The sequence below is a fragment of the Nerophis lumbriciformis genome, linkage group LG37 (assembly GCF_033978685.3).
Source record: "Nerophis lumbriciformis linkage group LG37, RoL_Nlum_v2.1, whole genome shotgun sequence".
NCBI lineage: Eukaryota > Metazoa > Chordata > Actinopteri > Syngnathiformes > Syngnathidae > Nerophis > Nerophis lumbriciformis.
The window spans coordinates 850,001-865,248 of NC_084584.2; the positions used below are offsets into that span (position 1 = coordinate 850,001).

The window sequence follows — 15,248 nt, forward strand, 5'->3', positions numbered from 1 at the left end:
TGTTACATATGTTACATATTCAATATGTAACATATGTTACATATGTTACATTAGCAATATGTAATTTTACATAAACGATTTGTAACATAAGTTACAAATTTTACAAATGTTACATAAGCAATATGTACCACATGTTAAGCAATATGTAACAGATGTACATATATAAGCACATATTACATATGTTAACATGTTACATAATTACATAACATGTGTAGCATGTGTTGCACATTGCTTACAGTATAAGCAATGCGCAACACATGTTACATGAGCAACATGTAACACATGTTACATGTGTTACATGTGTTTCATAAGCAATGTGTAATATATGTTACATGTGCAACATATGTGTTACATATATGACAAGCTAGGTTCTACAGTAGGTAGTGTGTCACATGCTCACCGTCATGTTGGCAACAAGCTCTGCGGCATCCACTGAAAGACACACACACATCGAACATGATGACATCATTTAGACACACACGCACACACACACACACACACACACACACACACACACACACACACACACACACACACACACACACACACACACACACACACACACACACACACACACACAAACCGTAATCACTATACCCCGCACTAACTAGCAGAGGGTCTCAAACTATACATATATACATGTATATGTATATATGTATGTATATATAAATATATACATATATATACCCCCCATACAGCAAAAACGTCTCAACTAACATTGGACACAAATTCCTCAATCTGATTGACAAACACTTTCCCAAAGACAACACCCTAAGAAAAGTATTCAACAAGAACAACATTAAATTGAGCTACAGCTGCATGAACAATATACGACAAATCATCTCAAACCACAACAAAACAATTGCAAATGAGCCGTCGGCCCCCAGACAGAGCGACTCCAAAACCAACAAAGGATGTAACTGTCGAAAGAAACCTGATTGCCCTCTCAACGGGGGGTGCTTACAAACATCAGTTGTCTACCAATCTAAGGTAATACGCAAGGACATTAACACATCCGACACATATGTAGGATTAACCGAGGGAGAATTCAAAACCAGATGGAACAATCACAAGGCTTCTTTCAGGAACAAAAACCTGCGAAATACCACAGAACTCAGCAAACACATTTGGGACCTCAAAGACAATAATGTTGAATATTCAATAACATGGCAAATTCTTGCATCCAGCACACCTTACAATAGTGGTAATAAAAGATGCAACCTATGCTTGAAAGAGAAACTGTTTATTATTTACCGTCCAGACCTGTCATCCCTCAACAAGCGCAGCGAAATTGTAACAAAATGCCGCCATAGACGGAAACACCTCCTAGGTAACACATGAGCCAATCACCACGCCCCTACGCCAGCCTGTACCCACCCACTCTGTGCCCTATATAAACCATGGTATGCGAATGCTCCCATTAAAATCTCCTGATGATTGAGGGTACCCCCCCTCATGAAACAGGCCTGTAGAGATGAAATAGTCTTGTGATTTTTTTTCCCACACATACATATATTGCGCTCTACTACGGTATCGAGCACTATTTTTTGGATAACCTTATTAAGACATATATATATATATATATATATATATATATATATATATATATATATATATATATATATATATATATATATGTGTGTGTGTGTGTGTGTGTGTGTGTGTGTGTGTGTGTGTGTATCCATAGAAATTTGTATGTATATATATATATATATATTATATGTATAAATATATATATTAACACAACAATAATAATACACATGTATGTATTATGCATAATATATGTATACATACACAACAATAATAATACACATGTATGTATTATGTATAATATATGTATACATACGTAATAAATATAGTATATAATATATGTATACATACATAACAAATATAGTATACAATGTATGCATACTTACATAAGACATATAGTACATAATATATGTATACATACATAACAAATATAGTATATAATATATGTATACATACATAACAAATATAGTATATAATATATGTATACATACATAACAAATATAGTACATAATATATGTATACATACATAATAAATATAGTATGCAAGTATACATATGTAATAAATATAGTATATAATTTATGTATACATACATAACACATATAGTACATAATATATGTATACATCCATCCATCCATCCATCCATTTTCTACAGCTAATTCCCTTCGGGGTCGCGGGGGGTGCTGGAGCCTATCTCAGCTACAATCGGGCGGAAGGCGGCGTACACCCTGGACAAGTCCCCACTTCATCACAGGGCCAACACAGATAGACAGACAACCTTCACACTCACTTTCACACACTAGGGACCTTTATTTATTTATTTTTTTTACATACATAATAAATATAGTATATAAGTATACATACATAATAAATATAGTATATAAGTATAGCTACATAATAGATATAGTATGATGTGGAAATAGAAAAGCCTGTAAAAATAAATGTAATCAATGATTTCATAAATCAATGAACTGATAATCAATATCATTGAATGATGAAATATTGTGTAAGCCACTTCCTGTGTGTCCCCTTGTTAATAGACACCTCTGGTACAGACTCCTCCCACCTGTACACCTCTGGTACAGACTCCTCCCACAGTGGGTGGTCTACTCACAGGTGACGTCCTTGTCCTTGGAGCGGACTCGCCCAAAGGGACCCTCAGTGACCCAGAGACCACTGACGTCACCCACAAGGTCCTCCAGCGCCTCCTTCCTGTCACAGCTGGTCTCCTCCATACCTGTCATGGCGCCCAAGTCAGTGCTACTTCCTGTTAGCGTCTTCTTCACTCAGTTACCGTGATCGGCCATGATGATAATGTTACCGTGATCGGCCATGATGATGATGTTACTGTGATCAGCCATGATGATAATGTTACCGTGATCAGCCATGATGATAATGTTACCGTGATCAGCCATGATGATAATGTTACCGTGATCGGCCATAATGATGATGTTACTGTGATCGGCCATGATGATAATGTTACCGTGATCAGCCATGATGATAATGTTACCGTGATCGGTCATGATGATAATGTTACCGTGATCGGCCAGGATGATGATGTTACTGTGATCGGCCATGATGATAATGTTACCGTGATCGGCCATGATGATAATGTTACCGTGATCGGCCATGATGATAATGTTACCGTGATCGGCCATGATGATAATGTTACCGTGATCGGCCATGATGATAATGTTACCGTGATCGGCCATGATGATAATGTTACCGTGATCGGCCATGATGATAATGTTACCGTGATCGGCCATGATGATGATGTTACCGTGATCGGCCATGATGATAATGTTACCGTGATCAGCCATGATGCTAATGTTACCGTGATCGGCCATGATGATAATGTTACCGTGATCGGCCATGATGATAATGTTACTGTGATCGGCCATGATGATAATGTTACCGTGATCGGCCATGATGATAATGTTACTGTGATCAGCCATGATGATAATGTTACCGTGATCGGCCATGATGATAATGTTACCGTGATCGGCCATGATGATAATGTTACCGTGATCGGCCATGATGATAATGTTACCGTGATCGGCCATGATGATAATGTTACCGTGATCGGCCATGATGATGATGTTACCGTGATCGGCCATGATGATAATGTTACCGTGATCAGCCATGATGATAATGTTACCGTGATCGGCCATGATGATAATGTTACCGTGATCAGCCATGATGATAATGTTACCGTGATCGGCCATGATGATAATGTTACCGTGATCAACCATGATGATAATGTTACCGTGATCGGCCATGATGATGATGTTACCGTGATCGGCCATGATGATGATGTTACCGTGATCGGCCATGATGATAATGTTACTGTGATCGGCCATGATGATAATGTTACCGTGATCGGCCATGATGATAATGTTACTGTGATCGGCCATGATGATAATGTTACCGTGATCGGCCATGATGATAATGTTACTGTGATCGGCCATGATGATAATGTTACCGTGATCGGCCATGATGATAATGTTACCGTGATCGGCCATGATGATAATGTTACCGTGATCGGCCATGATGATAATGTTACCGTGATCGGCCATGATGATAATGTTACCGTGATCGGCCATGATGCTAATGTTACCGTGATCGGCCATGATGATAATGTTACCGTGATCGGCCATGATGATAATGTTACTGTGATCGGCCATGATGATAATGTTACCGTGATCGGCCATGATGATAATGTTACTGTGATCAGCCATGATGATAATGTTACCGTGATCGGCCATGATGATAATGTTACCGTGATCGGCCATGATGCTAATGTTACCGTGATCGGCCATGATGATAATGTTACCGTGATCGGCCATGATGATAATGTTACTGTGATCGGCCATGATGATAATGTTACCGTGATCGGCCATGATGATAATGTTACTGTGATCAGCCATGATGATAATGTTACCGTGATCGGCCATGATGATAATGTTACCGTGATCGGCCATGATGATAATGTTACCGTGATCGGCCATGATGATAATGTTACCGTGATCGGCCATGATGCTAATGTTACCGTGATCGGCCATGATGATAATGTTACCGTGATCAGCCAGGATGATGATGTTCACGCAGCCATGAAGGTCCAGCTGCTTTAGCCCGTTCATCAGCTGACCCACTATCTTGTCCACCGCCATCAAGGCCCCCACCACCTGGACACACAACCATCAGACACACCATCAACACTACATCTACATGTAACACTACATCTACATCATGTTACACATCAAATCAACACTACATCTACATCATGTTACATGTTACATGTTACACATCAAATCAACACTACATCTACATGTTACATGTTACACTACATCTACATGTTACATGTTACATCAACACTACATCTACATGTAACAATACATCTACATCATGTTAAATGTTACACATCACATCAACGCTACATCTACATGTAACACTGCATCTACATATAACATGTTACACCTCACATCAACAGTACATCTACATGTAACATGTTACACCTCACATCAACACTACATCTACATGTTACATGTTACACCTCACATCAACACTACATCTACATGTTACATGTTACACCTCACATCAACACTACATCTACATGTTACATGTTACAGCTCACATCAACACTACATCTACATGTTACATGTTACACCTCACATCAACACTACATCTACATGTTACATGTTACACCTCACATCAACACTACATCTACATGTAACATGTTATACCTCACATCAACACTACATCTACATGTTACACCTCACATCAACACTACATCTACATGTTACATGTTACACCTCACATCAACACTACATCTACATGTAACGTGTTACACCTCACATCAACACTACATCTACATGTTACATGTTACACCTCACATCAACACTACATCTACATGTTACATGTTACACCTCACATCAACACTACATCTACATGTTACATGTTACACCTCACATCAACACTACATCTACATGTTACACCTCACATCAACACTACATCTACATGTTACATGTTACACCTCACATCAACACTACATCTACATGTAACATGTTACACCTCACATCAACACTACATCTACATGTTACACCTCACATCAACACTACATCTACATGTTACATGTTACAGCTCACATCAACACTACATCTACATGTTACATGTTACACCTCACATCAACACTACATCTATATGTTACATGTTACACCTCACATCAACACTACATCTACATGTTACATGTTACACTTCACATCAACACTACATCTACATGTTACACCTCACATCAACACTACATCTACATGTTACATGTTACACCTCACATCAACACTACATCTACATGTTACACCTCACATCAACACTACAGCTACATGTTACACCTCACATCAACACTACATCTACATGTTACATGTTACACCTCACATCAACACTACAGCTACATGTTTCATGTTACACCTCACATCAACACTACATCTACATGTTACATGTTACAGCTCACATCAGCACTACATCTACATCATGTTACGTATTACAGCTCACATCAACACTACATCTACATCATGTTACATGTTACAGCTCACATCAACACTACATCTACATGTTACATGTTACACCTCACATCAACACTACATGTAACATGTTACACCTCACATCAACACTACATCTACATGTTACACCTCACATCAACACTACATCTACATGTTACATGTTACACCTCACATCAACACTACATCTACATGTTTCACCTCACATCAACACTACATCTACATGTTACATGTTACACCTCACATCAACACTACATCTACATGTTACACCTCACATCAACACTACATCTACATGTTACATGTTACAGCTCACATCAACACTACATCTACATGTTACATGTTACACCTCACATCAACACTACATCTACATGTTACATCTCACATCAACACTACATCTACATCATGTTACATGTTACAGCTCACATCAACACTACATCTACATGTTACACCTCACATCAACACTACATCTACATGTTACATGTTACAGCTCACATCAACACTACATCTACATCATGTTACGTGTTACAGCTCACATCAACACTACATCTACATGTTACATGTTACAGCTCACATCAACACTACATCTACATGTTACATGTTATGGATCACACTCCTGCCACCTCATTGTCTGCTGAGCGCACCGCGAGACACGCCCACGGGCGTGTTTATAACTAGTTTTCTACATGTTTATAACTAGTTTTATATGTGTTTATAATTAGTTTTCTCCGTGTTTCTAACTTGTTCTCTACATGTTTATAACTAGTAATCTAGGGGTGGTGGAGACGTTGAAAAGGTGAGCGGGTGCGTGGCTGGTTGGACGGAGGACACAGGTGGGCACACGTGGACGTGGCGAGCGATAAGACCCATAAAACCTTTGGCTCGGTGCCAGGGTGAGAGGTGAGATAAGACGATCAGAAAAGATCCAAGTGGTTTCAGGGAAGAGCACAACAACGTACCCCTCCGCTGACAGGACCAAAGCTGTGTCCAGATTTGTCGGGCTCTTCCAAGTAGAGCGTGAAGAAGTCGGGTCTGGAAGAGGAAGAACACGAGGTGACATCGTGGCTACAAGTTCTTCTGGGTTCCGGGTCTGGTCCACCCACCGCTGGTGCTCCGGCAGCTGAAACCACTTGAGCAGCGTCAGGACTCGTTCCTCAAAGGGGATTTTCCTGCAGAGAGTCCAAAAGCGCATGAACAGGACTTGAGTTTCCTCTGAGGAACCCCAACAACACCCGTACCCGTCATAAGGTCGATACAAGTCCGGGAAGCTGCCGTTTATTTTCACGTCAGACCCCGGCCAGAAGAAGGTTCCAGACTTCAGTCCCTGGAACTTTGCTGTGTGCCAAATCTGCGGTGGAAAGTGAATGTTACTTCTGCTCATGTGACCCGTCCTCAAGGACACAACTCACCGGTTGTCCCAAGTACCAGTCCGGGTTGTCCTTCTCCGGACCGGACAAAGTGAAGATGGCGTCCATCACGGGATCGTACATGACGTTGTCGATCAAACCGTTGGACTCGGGGTACAGACCCTGTGAGGCGTGAAGGGGTGTGGCTTAGTCCCCAATGAGCTGAGCATGTGGGTGGAGGATACTTGCCGTCACGATGGTGTAGTGGTTAGGAAAGGTCTTGCTGGGAAAAGCCGCTTGCATGAATGAAGCTGACGTCCCACACGTCCCTGAAAGAAGACAGCGTCCTATCACAGCTGGAGTCTACCCCAGTTAGCGTCAGTGAAGCTAATGTTGCTAACACAACTTTGCATCTTAGGGCGGATTCAAAGCCAGAACTTTTAGGCAGACGGAGACTCACTGAGTTTGGTCAACACGGGCACGAGGGCGCTCCAGGTCTGCAGGTAGTCCGCTCGCAGGCCGTCCAGCGAGACCAGAAGAAGCGGCTGCTGCTTGAAGCTGCGAGCAGAAGACGGGCGGAGTTACTTGCAATCAGCAGGCACCTGCAGGGGGCGGAGTGTCGCTGGTACCCTGGTGGACACGAGGGGCGTGACATGTCGTCACACTGGTCCTCCACCCACTCTGCTTGTCCTGAGAAGACATTGGACAAGCGGTCACGGTCGTGGTCACCTACCCACAATGCATTGCGGCGTCTCACCCAGGCAAACGTGCTGGTAGTTGGTGCAGCAGTCGTGTGCGGACATGCAGTCGCCAGAACAGTGACACCTGCTGGTCGGCAGCCTGGCCTCGCCACAGCGCAGCCTGGTGCACTCCCACAGTTCACCTGCGTGCAGGTGACACCTTCTCTGTTAGCCAACTTGCTACGAGGTTGGGCGGCACGCAGCGGCGCACTCACTGGGGGCGGTGCAGAGGTCGTGGTAGTCAGGGCAACAGCTGCCGACGGCGCCGCAGCCGCTGTCACATCTGCAGCCGGGTGTGGCGTCGTCATACGGCTGGTAGCAGCGACCGCGGCATGACGTCTGCGGCGCCACTGGGAGGTGACAACATCAATTAAGGCATGACAGGGCACGATGTGATGGGTGTGACGGTTATGGTGGGGCTACGGGTGTGATGGGGGGAGGGTATGTTGGGGTGACGGGTGTGATGGGGGGAGGGTATGTTGGGGTGACGGGTGTGACGCGGGTGACAAGTGTGATTGGGTGACGGGGGTGACAGGTGTAACGGTGTGACAGTTCTGACGAGGGTGACAGGTGTAACGGTGTGACAGGTGTGACGAGGGTGACGAGGGTGACTAGTGTGACGAGGGTGACAGGTGTAACGGTGTGACAGTTGTGACGAGGGTGACAGGTGTAACGGTGTGACAGTTGTGACGAGGGTGACAGGTGTAACGGTGTGACAGGTGTGACGAGTGTGACAAGGGTGACTAGTGTGACGAGGGTGACAGGTGTAACGGTGTGACAGTTGTGACGAGGGTGACAGGTGTAACGGTGTGACAGTTGTGACGAGGGTGACAGGTGTGACAGTTGTGATGAGGGTGACAAGTGTGAAAGGTGGGACGAGGGTGACAGGTGTAACAGTGTGACTAGTGTGACGAGGGTGACAAGTGTGAAAGGTGGGACGAGGGTGACAGGTGTAACGGTGTGACTAGTGTGACGAGGGTGACAGTTGGGACGAGGGTGACTAGTGTGAAAGGTGTGACGAGGGTGACGGGTGTAACGGTGTGACAGTCGTGACGAGGGTGACTAGTGTGACGAGGGGGACAGGTGTGACGGGGTGACAGGTGTGACAGGTGTGACGAGGGTGACAGTTGTGACGAGGGTGACTAGTGTGAAAGGTGTGACGAGGGTGACAGGTGTAACGGTGTGACAGTTGTGACAAGGGTGACTAGTGTGACGAGGGGGACAGGTGTGACGGGGGTGACAGGTGTGACAGGTCTGACGAGGGTGACAGGTGTGACGGGGGTGACAGGTGTGATGAGTGTGACAGGTGTGACGAGGGTGACAGGTGTGACAGGTTTGATGAGGGTGACAGGTGTGACAGGTGTGACGAGGATGACAGGTGTGACAGGTGTGACGAGGATGACAGGTGTGACAGGTGTGACGAGGATGACAGGTGTGACAGGTGTGACGAGGCTGACAGGTGTGACGAGGATGACAGGTGTGACAGGTGTGACGAGGATGACAGGTGTGACGAGGGTGACTAGTGTGAAAGGTGTGACAGTTGTGACGAAGGTGACGAAGGTGACTAGTGTGACGAGGGTGACAGGTGTGACGAGGGTGACAGGTATGACGGGGGTGACAGGTGTGACGAGGGTGACAGGTGTGACAGGTGTGATGAGAGTGACAGGTGTGACGAGGGTGACAGGTGTGACAGGTGTGATGAGGGTGACAGGTGTGACGAGGGTGACAGGTGTGACGAGGGTGACAGGTGTGATGAGGGTGACAGGTGTGACGAGGGTGACAGGTGTGATGAGAGTGACAGGTGTGACAGGTGTGATGAGGGTGACAGGTGTGACAGGTGTGACAGGTGTGACGAGGGTGACAGGTGTGACAGGTGTGATGAGGGTGACAGTTGTGACAGGTGTGACGAGGGTGACAGGTGTGACGAGGGTGATAGGTGTGATGAGAGTGACAGGTGTGACAGGTGTGATGAGGGTGACAGGTGTGACAAGGGTGACAGGTGTGACGAGGGTGACAGGTGTGATGAGAGTGACAGGTGTGACAGGTGTGATGAGGGTGACAGGTGTGACAGGTGTGACAGGTGTGACAGGTGTGATGAGGGTGACAGTTGTGACAGTTGTGATGAGGGTGACAAGTGTGAAAGGTGGGACGAGGGTGACAGGTGTAACAGTGTGACTAGTGTGACGAGGGTGACAAGTGTGAAAGGTGGGACGAGGGTGACAGGTGTAACGGTGTGACTAGTGTGACGAGGGTGACAGTTGGGACGAGGGTGACTAGTGTGAAAGGTGTGACGAGGGTGACGGGTGTAACGGTGTGACAGTCGTGACGAGGGTGACTAGTGTGACGAGGGGGACAGGTGTGACGGGGTGACAGGTGTGACAGGTGTGACGAGGGTGACAGTTGTGACGAGGGTGACTAGTGTGAAAGGTGTGACGAGGGTGACAGGTGTAACGGTGTGACAGTTGTGACAAGGGTGACTAGTGTGACGAGGGGGACAGGTGTGACGGGGGTGACAGGTGTGACAGGTCTGACGAGGGTGACAGGTGTGACGGGGGTGACAGGTGTGATGAGTGTGACAGGTGTGACGAGGGTGACAGGTGTGACAGGTTTGATGAGGGTGACAGGTGTGACAGGTGTGACGAGGATGACAGGTGTGACAGGTGTGACGAGGATGACAGGTGTGACAGGTGTGACGAGGATGACAGGTGTGACAGGTGTGACGAGGCTGACAGGTGTGACGAGGATGACAGGTGTGACAGGTGTGACGAGGATGACAGGTGTGACGAGGGTGACTAGTGTGAAAGGTGTGACAGTTGTGACGAAGGTGACGAAGGTGACTAGTGTGACGAGGGTGACAGGTGTGACGAGGGGGACAGGTGTGACGGGGGTGACAGGTGTGACAGGTCTGACGAGGGTGACAGGTGTGACGGGGGTGACAGGTGTGATGAGTGTGACAGGTGTGACGAGGGTGACAGGTGTGACAGGTTTGATGAGGGTGACAGGTGTGACAGGTGTGACGAGGATGACAGGTGTGACAGGTGTGACGAGGATGACAGGTGTGACAGGTGTGACGAGGATGACAGGTGTGACAGGTGTGACGAGGCTGACAGGTGTGACGAGGATGACAGGTGTGACAGGTGTGACGAGGATGACAGGTGTGACGAGGGTGACTAGTGTGAAAGGTGTGACAGTTGTGACGAAGGTGACGAAGGTGACTAGTGTGACGAGGGTGACAGGTGTGACGAGGGTGACAGGTATGACGGGGGTGACAGGTGTGACGAGGGTGACAGGTGTGACAGGTGTGATGAGAGTGACAGGTGTGACGAGGGTGACAGGTGTGACAGGTGTGATGAGGGTGACAGGTGTGACGAGGGTGACAGGTGTGACGAGGGTGACAGGTGTGATGAGGGTGACAGGTGTGACGAGGGTGACAGGTGTGATGAGAGTGACAGGTGTGACAGGTGTGATGAGGGTGACAGGTGTGACAGGTGTGACGAGGGTGACAGGTGTGACAGGTGTGATGAGGGTGACAGTTGTGACAGGTGTGACGAGGGTGACAGGTGTGACGAGGGTGATAGGTGTGATGAGAGTGACAGGTGTGACAGGTGTGATGAGGGTGACAGGTGTGACAAGGGTGACAGGTGTGACGAGGGTGACAGGTGTGATGAGAGTGACAGGTGTGACAGGTGTGATGAGGGTGACAGGTGTGACAGGTGTGACAGGTGTGGCAGGTGTGATGAGGGTGACAGTTGTGACAGGTGTGACGAGGGTGACAGGTGTGACGAGGGTGATAGGTGTGACAGGTGTGACGAGGATGACAGGTGTGACAGGTGTGACGAGGCTGACAGGTGTGACGAGGATGACAGGTGTGACAGGTGTGACGAGGATGACAGGTGTGACGAGGGTGACTAGTGTGAAAGGTGTGACAGTTGTGACGAAGGTCACTAGTGTGACGAGGGTGACAGGTGTGACGAGGGTGACAGGTATGACGGGGGTGACAGGTGTGACGAGGGTGACAGGTGTGACAGGTGTGACGAGGATGACAGGTGTGACAGGTGTGATGAGGGTGACAGGTGTGACGAGGGTGACAGGTGTGACAGGTGTGATGAGGGTGACAGGTGTGACGAGGGTGACAGGTGTGACGAGGGTGACAGGTGTGACAGGTGTGATGAGGGTGACAGGTGTGACGAGGGTGACAGGTGTGATGAGAGTGACAGGTGTGACAGGTGTGACGAGGGTGACAGGTGTGACAGGTGTGATGAGGGTGACAGTTGTGACAGGTGTGACGAGGGTGACAGGTGTGACGAGGGTGATAGGTGTGACGAGGGTAACAGGTGTGATGAGAGTGACAGGTGTGACAGGTGTGATGAGGCTGACAGGTGTGACAAGTGTGACAGGTGTGACAGGTGTGACGAAGGTGACAGGTGTGACAGGTGTGACGAGGGTGACAGGTGTGACGAGGGTGATAGGTGTGACGAGGGTAACAGGTGTGATGAGAGTGACAGGTGTGACAGGTGTGATGAGGCTGACAGGTGTGACAAGTGTGACAGGTGTGACAGGTGTGACGAAGGTGACAGGTGTGACAGGTGTGACGAGGGTGACAGGTGTGACGAGGGTGACAAGTGTGATGAGAGTGACAGGTGTGACGAGGGTGACAGGTGTAACAGGTGTGACGAGGGTGACAGGTGTGTTTCCCGCGCCACTGGAAGACTTTTGGTGTTTGCTCTGTGGAAAAGACTCTGCTTGTGAGTCACGCTGAGTCAGCAGGTATTGAGTCATCCTGTGTCGCCATGGCAACACCACCTGAGTGTGAGGGCACCTTGCTTTCGACAAGTTTGCAGGTCCAGTCCGAGTCCCAGTCCCAGTCCCAGGATCAGAGTCACAACGGACACGGCCAAGACGCCAAACTGGGAAAAAGTATGCTAGCATTAGCATTAGCATGATCCCGCCCCTCAAACCGCGTCAGCTAGGGTAGGCTCCAGCCTCCCAGGGACAACTCCAACTGTGTGTACTGTGTACTGTGTGTACTGTGTACTGTGTAGTGTGTGTATAATGTAGTATGTGTTGTGTTATGTTGTCGGAAAAAGACTTTTAAGTCTGGCGACATGGTAGCACTTCAATCAGCCAGAGCTAACCTGAACCATGACATTAAGGTTGCAAAGCGTGCTCACAGTCAGAAAGTGCAGGACTTCTTGGAGAACCCCACGAACACTAGACGAATGTGGCAGGGCATACAGGTCATCACGGACTATAAAGCTTCCCCCTGTCCCTGTGACAACAGTATCAGCTTTCTGAACGACCTCAACAACCACTTTGCGAGGTTTGAGGAAAATCCATCCCTCGCCCTGATGAGCAGCCGCTCAACCTGGATATAGCGGATGTCCGGAGAACCCTGAGGAGAGTGAACCCCCGGAAAGCACCGGGACCTGATGACATTCCGGGTAGGGTGCTTAAGGCATGTGCAGACCAGCTGGCTGGGGTTCTCACAGACATCTTCAACATCTCTCTGACCCAGGCTGTGGGACCATCATGTTTTAAGACGGCCACAATCATTCCAGTGCCTAAAAACCCCACAATCTCCTCCCTCAATGATTACCGCCCCGTGGCACTCACCCCCATCATAATGAAGTGCTTGGAGAGGCTGGTAAAGGAATATATTGTCTCCAGACTTCCCCCCACATTCCACCCATACCAGTTTGCTTATCGCCCTAACCGCTCCACAGAGGACGCCATCTCCTCTGCACTCCACCTGAGCTTAGAACATCTGGAAGGAAAGGACACACACGTGCGGATGTTGTTCCTGGACTTCAGCTCGGCATTCAACACCATCATCCCGCAGCACTTGGTGAGCAAACCTTGGATTCAGTACCCCCCTTTGCAACTGGCTGCTCGACTTCTTCACAGACAGACCCCAATCTGTGAGAGTGGGCAACAACACCTCCAGTGCCATCTCCCTGAGCACCGGCTCCCCCCAGGGCTGCGTCCTGAGTCCACTGCTGTTCACGTTGATGACCCATGACTGCTGCGCCAGGTCCACTACTAACCACATTGTGAAGTACACGACAGTAGTGGGCCTCATCCGTGACAACAACCACATGGACTACAGGGAGGAGGTGAAACATCTGGTTGACTGGTGCAGAACCAACAACCTGGTCCTGAATGTCAACAAGACCAAGGAGATCATGGTTGACTTCAGGAAGCACCAGTCCAGCCACTCTCCACTCTTCATTAACGACACAGCAGTGGAGATAGTAAGCAGCACCAAGTTCCTGGGGGTGCAGATAACTGACAATATAACCTGGTCCCTACACTCTTGTAAAAAGAGCTCAGCAGCGCATGCACTTTCTGCGTGGGATGAAAAGAGCACAGCTCTCTCAGCACATTCTACAGAAACACTATAGAGACCAACAGCATCTCTGTCTGGACTGGAGCCTGCAGTGCCTCAGACTGGAAGTCTCTCCAGAGAGTGGTGAGGACGGCGGAAAAGATCATCAGGACTCCTCTTCCTCCTATCCAGGAGATGGCAAAAAGCCGCTGCCTGACCAGGGCTCAGAAAATGTGCAGAGACTCCTCCCACCCCCACCAGGGACTGTTTTCACTGCTGGACTCTAGAAAGAGGTTCCGCAGCAGAACCTCCAGGTTGTGTAACAGCTTCTTCCCTCAGGCCGTAAGACTCTTGAAGGCATCATAATAATAATGTACATAAGACTCTTGAAGGCATCATAATAATAATGTGCATAAGACTCTTGAATGCATCATAATAATAATGTACATAAGACTCTTGAAGGCATCATAATAATGTACATAAGACTCTTGAAGGCATCATAATAATAATGTACATAAGACTCTTGAAGGCATCATAATAATAATGTACATACGACTCTTGAAGGAATCATAATAATAATGTACATAAGACTCTTGAAGGCATCATAATAATAATGTGCATAAGACTCTTGAAGGCATCATAATAATGTACATAAGACTCTTGAAGGCATCATAATAATAATGTGCATAAGACTCTTGAATGCATCATAATAATAATGTACATAAGACTCTTGAAGGCATCATAATAATAATGTACATAAGA

General features: G+C 47.2%; 1 protein-coding gene across 1 annotated transcript in view; it reads right to left on the reverse strand.

The window, feature by feature from the left end:
• The window catches only part of LOC133577480 (venom phosphodiesterase CdcPDE), a 32,047-nt gene that overhangs the window by 13,533 nt on the left and 3,266 nt on the right, over positions 1–15,248 (reverse strand). The window contains exons 2-14 of the mRNA XM_072912529.1: positions 12,981–13,068; positions 8,377–8,511; positions 8,179–8,304; positions 8,051–8,111; positions 7,882–7,979; positions 7,671–7,750; positions 7,485–7,604; positions 7,314–7,423; positions 7,179–7,244; positions 7,035–7,107; positions 4,605–4,713; positions 2,643–2,765; positions 401–432 (exon numbers count right to left, since the gene is read on the reverse strand). Coding sequence (XP_072768630.1) covers positions 401–432; positions 2,643–2,765; positions 4,605–4,713; positions 7,035–7,107; positions 7,179–7,244; positions 7,314–7,423; positions 7,485–7,604; positions 7,671–7,750; positions 7,882–7,979; positions 8,051–8,111; positions 8,179–8,304; positions 8,377–8,511; positions 12,981–13,068 — 1,221 coding nt within the window. The remainder of the gene's footprint in view (positions 1–400; positions 433–2,642; positions 2,766–4,604; positions 4,714–7,034; positions 7,108–7,178; positions 7,245–7,313; positions 7,424–7,484; positions 7,605–7,670; positions 7,751–7,881; positions 7,980–8,050; positions 8,112–8,178; positions 8,305–8,376; positions 8,512–12,980; positions 13,069–15,248) is intronic.